Below are 5,742 nucleotides of genomic sequence, written 5' to 3'. Positions count from 1 at the left end.
TTTATTTAAACAGAAGGACCTCGCCAATACTACTTCGACATCTACGTCGTTAGAAAAAATCATTTTTAAGAAGATTTCTAGATATCTTTGGGACAAGAGTACTACACTAAAAGCAGACCAGAATTTTTAGAGAAATAGATAGTTATATGAAATCAACTAGAACTACGGAAGCATGACAGAGAAACAACTAGAATAACCAGGCACTGTTGAGGGAGAGTAGAGAAGAATTTGTAGAAAGTGATGTATGTGAGGAACAGGAATTCAGATTATTGATAGATAAGCAAGTAAGAAGTAAGAAGACTACTGAATTATTGAAAGAAGCACATGCAAAAAAATATCGTAATTATTTAAAAATTTTAAATTAAATGCAGACCTCACCCATAGGCTATATCTTCGAAAGTAGCAAACGCTCCTTCGTTTTGATGTTAATCCCAAAGTCTCCTTACTTTCCAGCGTAGAACAGTTTTTGTTTAAACCAATAATTTAAAATTTTCAAATAAACACGATATTTTGTAACCCTGACAATATTTAGCATGACTTGAAAAAACTAGTGCCAGTATTTTGCCAAATACTCTTACCTCTTACCTCGTTTATACATTTACCTTACTACACTACTCGTTATTAGCCTACTTAGTAGATTTCTCACCAGAAATTTTACATGTTACGGACGTCATATTGACACGACTTTGAACCCAACGTGCTATTAACACATTCTATGTTACAGTTAATTTGTGCTTGAATCTCAAACCAACAGCAGCCTTCTGTTATACTTTAAGTAGAAACTTTTTGTACTTGATGTGTTTAGAAATAATGGCTTATAAATTATCTATCTTAATTTATAAATCTAAGCAACCAATACGGCAGATTCTAATCGATCTAGAAAAGTCACTTTTATCACTTTTACAAAAAATGACTGATATTAGACGATCTAGATTCTAGATAAAAAAATAACTGTAGCAGAAGTAGCTAGAAAGAATAACGCTAATGAATCTTCTATAAGAACTATTCGTAAAATAAGGACAAAATTCGAAAAAGCATTGAAGTTTCAGTTCTTGAATCTTCAAAATTTGTCAGATATTCTAGAAAAGGACCTATAGAAAAAGTTGATTTTTTGAATCAAACTCAAAAAAGAGCCACTCTAAGCTCTAGACATTAGAGACAAAGCTGCAAAGCTATACGACAATTGTATGAAAAATGAACCCTCTTCATTAAATACTGAGCTGAAACCATTTGTCGTAAGTAAGGGTTGGTTCGATAAATTTAAAAATCGTCACAGCCTTCACAATTTGAATTTAATGGGAGAGTTTGCTTCGGCCGATCATGAGCCTGCAATGTTGTATCTAGAATCCCTAAAGAAGATAATTCAAGATGCCTCAAGAACTGTTATAGGAAAAAACTGCTCCTGGTTTTAAGGTGGCTAAAGACCGCCTTAGTCTTCTGTTTTGTGCAAATACCTCAGGGGAACTTATCACCAAACCACTATTGGTTTATAAACCATTAAATCCCAGAAGTCTAAAAAATAGTGATAAAAAGAAATTACTTGTGTTTTGGAGGTCCAACAGTCGAGCTTGGGTACCGGGAGATATTTTTGTAGATTAGTTACAAAATTCTTTTGTACCATAAATAAAAGGTATCAATATTGCATTTAAAATTTTGTTATTAATAGACAATTCTCCAGATCATCCAGCTAACTGATTACAAAGCTTAAATGAAAACGCGAAGATTGAATTTTTGCGTGATAAAAGAACTTCTCTTTTGCAACCTGTAGACTACGGTATTATAGCTACATTGAATGCATTATACCAGAAGAACTTTCAAGAAGCTGCTAAATAATTTGGACAGTGATACTAATCTAACTTTACTACAATGCTGAAAAAATTACAACATTATTGATTGTATAAAGAATATTGAACAGTCGCGCCGTGAGTTGAAGAAATCTACATTGAGTGGTTGCTGAAGGAAAATCTGGCCAACTATTGTCACATCAGAAAAGGATGATGAGAATTTGCAGAATGACATCCAGATTACAGTAGCTTTAGGGCGATAGTTACCGGGAAATGGTTTTAGTGATATTCAACTGTCAGATATTGAAGAGCTATTTGAGTCATTTTGAACTCACAGAAGAAGAGCTGGCAGATTTAGTAACTGATGATAATCATGGATGCAATGACAATGATGAAAATAACGAAAACAGCGACTTTCCAGCGATTCTAACTCTCAAAACCGTTAATAAATGTTTAGAAATTGGAGCTAGACTAAAAGATGTTGATAGAAAATGATGCTATAACGCAACGCAATATAATGGCACAATGTGAGATCCGTAATGCATTAGCAGCTTACTAACTTTTGCAACTGGAGACTCTGTTGCACAATAAAACAATACAGCTCAAAATCACATTTTTTATCTTAGAAGTAAGTTTAAAGATAAAATCAGTTCCAAACTTATAAATTCTTTATATTTTGAGACAATGTAGCTCAGAACTAAATACAACAACCTATATTTTTAAGTAAATAAACAATACGGTATTCATTTTGTATCATTAATAAAATATATAATAATATATTTAGAATAAATATATTCTTTGTAATTCGCGACGGTAACGATAGCTCTAACAGTACTCAAACGGGTGCTGTAATGAGACTCCTTACAGCATCCGATGCTGTAATGAGATTTTAGTAACATTTTATGGAACCAGTTCAAGTTGGTGACATTGGGTCATTAATTTTTCTAGTTGTCAATGTGACAATGTTTGTCTATGGATGTTTAAACACGTTCTTAGCATCGAATACAAGGTCCAAAATGATGAGGACATTGAACTTTGAGCAATTTCTCTTATTTTGGGAGGTGTACATGAAATATTTTTTTCAGGTGAATACTTTTTGTGTTTTGACAATTTCTAATTGTCAATTCAAATTTCTATTTTCAAGTGTTCCGTTGTTACCAACTGCTGCATACCTATTTCCCTACATTGTCAAAATTTATTTTATTTTTGTTAAAAAAAAAGGATAAAAACGCGAATTAGAAAAAATAGCATAAAAAGCACGTTTCATAAGACTTAAAGCAATCATTCATTAAAAAACTCGTGGCTTCGCCACTCGTTTTTCAACTTGAATTCGTGCCTTTCAAGCGTGTCTTACGAAACTTGTTTTTTAATATACTATTAAAACTTAACATATTCTAAATCGTAGGAACCGAACCACATAATTCAATGCTTCAATTTTACACGTACTGTAACTACAGCGTAAATGGTAGGACACTACTGTATTTCTTATTAAAACAAAGTGGCCACAGTCAACTTTATTACAACTTTGTAATTGCTTATTTATTTTATTTATAACTTTATGATAGCTAACTACTTTTCGAATAACTTATTTTCTATTATTAAAATTAAATGAGTTATAATTTAAAAATTGCAATTATTTGTTTTTTACGAACAGCTCTCTATCAGAAAATTTTGAAACAATTGCAATACATAAAAAAATTTATCTTTTAATAATCAACATCTTGTCTAATTCCGGTAACATTGTATCTTTTAATGTTTCCTTACTGCATGTACTTAATTTAAAATAACTTTGTGATGAATATAACAATTAATATGTTATTGTTAACAAACATGATTATTTCCTTTTAGTTATTTTATACACAACGAGATAACGTTTTATTACAATTAATAAATATATCAAAAAAAAGAATTTACTTGATTTCACTTTATTTATTTCAATTTCACAAAAATCTACAATTACTTAATTTTTTAAGTGGTTTGACCACAATACATTAAAATTCTATAATATTAAGAAACTACGTCTACAATAAATACATTATAAAAACTAACAAAAAATGTCCCCTACGTCAACTACTCTTAAAAAAATCCTGGATAAATAATCGAATTCTGCGAAAAATTTAACGATTCATTAAAATTTATTGATTTATATTCGTTGGTATTAGTATTATTATTAATATTAGAAATAAATTCTTGACTTTGCAATAACATTTCTTGATTATGATTAACCGTTTTTTTTGGATTTTTCCCTTTTTTATTTTTACAGCGTCGATTTTGAAACCAAATTTTTATTTGAACATCGGGTAAACCTAAAGTTTTAGCCAATTGCATTCGTTTCAATTTCGGGATATAATCGTGCTCCAGGAAAGCTTCTTCTAAAATTATTTGTTGATCTACCGTAAATTTCGTACGTTTTCGTTTTAATTTTTCTCGTCTCGTAAAAGTTTTATCTTCAGGTTTGGCTCCTTATATATTAAATAAAAATATATAAAAAGAATATTTATTATAAAAATTAATTAGTTATTTACCTTCTTCTATTATTGGATAATTTACGAAATAAGGTTCGTTTGGATAATAAAATTGAAGATCATTATAATCTACAACACGTGGTTGAAACGACGGATTATAAACCATAGTATAACCTTGTCCTGATTTTAACTCTAAATAAGAAGAGTCTTCGTTTAAAGGATAAATATTAATATTTTCCGAATGGGTGAGAGGTTGTATAGAGCTCTCAATCAAATTATTCTCCTAAAATTAGAAGGAAAAATTAAAACTGGAGTCGTATAAATCGTAAATTTACCATTTTAGTCCAATCTTTATCAATGTCTCATCGCAAACTGAACCAAAGTACCTCGAATCACGATAAAAACTAGTTTGAAATACGAGTTATTGATTCTTACATTTAAATTTTGAAATTTCGATTTATTACAACATTTTGGTGATTTAAAAGAAAATAATCAATGCGTACATTTTTTAACAATTTAAGTTGGTTTTATACGATGTTAATCGATTCTTAATTACTTTTAAGCCGTATGTAACGAAAGAATGTTAAAGATTTACAACAAGCCAATGTAGAAATAAAGCTTAATAAATATAAATAGACGATCCATAAAGTGTTGGATTTCTCAAAGCATGAACACAAGTATCTTTAGAGACTATTAATGGCGGCGGGACTTTTCCATCTGCCCATGCGTAGCCTAGAACTGCTATGAATATTATTCTTGAACATCGTGAAACCTGGCATAATGCTATTGAATCCAGATTTACCGGAGTGACTTTAAATTGTTTCTGAAGAAGGCTGAAACATATCGTTTAAAACGTTAAACACTTTTTCAAAAGACGTACTAGTTCTAAGTCTACTGTTAGCTCTACTGATAGTTCTAGTTTTAGTTCAAGGGTAATATAAGCCCAAAATATAATTTACTTTCTAGCTTCAAAAATCTCAGAATTTATTGATTATCTGATTTCTGAGAAGTTACTATCAAATTATATACTACCTTAGTGATATATCTGTTTATAATCTCCTGCTACTGATGATCGTGTGGAGTGTTTGCAACAAAAGAACCAACTAATATGTAATTGAGTTCAGCATTCATAAACTTTTAGAGCCTTTTGTGTCTTTTATGACTCTGTGTATAGCAAAATTTATCTTGTGAACAAGTGAACAAAAGAATTGGGACTACTACTAAATCAGAAGAATACTGTGGGGTACTTAATCATTATGAAACTATGAAAAGTTTGGGCACAGAAGTAAGGGATTATGCATGAAAGACCTATGCTATGAGTAGCATCATAAAACAACCAAGTGGTTGTCTTCTTGTCTTTGTCTTCCTAACGTAACGCTAAAAATTTAAGTTTAATTTAAATTTCATTTTTAAAAATAAAGCAGTAATCCAGTTGTTATTCAACTCTTCTAATAACTTTTACGTATTTTAGTCTTAAGTATAGCAGATTATGT

General features: G+C 30.2%; 1 protein-coding gene across 2 annotated transcripts; it reads right to left on the bottom strand.

Annotated features, from left to right (window-relative positions):
• Positions 1-3,750: 3,750 nt before the first annotated feature.
• LOC139432170 (protein zerknuellt 2-like) lies at positions 3,751-4,657 on the bottom strand. 2 transcript variants are annotated; one of them, XM_071200554.1, is made up of 3 exons: positions 4,585-4,657; positions 4,310-4,532; positions 3,751-4,246 (listed from the first exon to the last, which is right to left on the bottom strand). In XM_071200554.1, exons 1-3 carry the CDS (start codon positions 4,585-4,587, stop codon positions 3,861-3,863), a joined length of 612 nt encoding a protein of 203 aa, XP_071056655.1. In that variant the 5' UTR covers positions 4,588-4,657; the 3' UTR covers positions 3,751-3,860. The 2 variants fall into 2 exon arrangements, with proteins under 2 accessions (XP_071056655.1, XP_071056656.1); XM_071200555.1 differs by having other exon boundaries at positions 3,751-4,243.
• Positions 4,658-5,742: the final 1,085 nt, after the last annotated feature.

Source organism: Onthophagus taurus, chromosome 11 (genome assembly GCF_036711975.1).
Source record: "Onthophagus taurus isolate NC chromosome 11, IU_Otau_3.0, whole genome shotgun sequence".
NCBI lineage: Eukaryota > Metazoa > Arthropoda > Insecta > Coleoptera > Scarabaeidae > Onthophagus > Onthophagus taurus.
The sequence above is the reverse complement of the archived record's forward strand: the minus strand, read 5'-3'. Positions and strand labels throughout refer to the sequence as shown.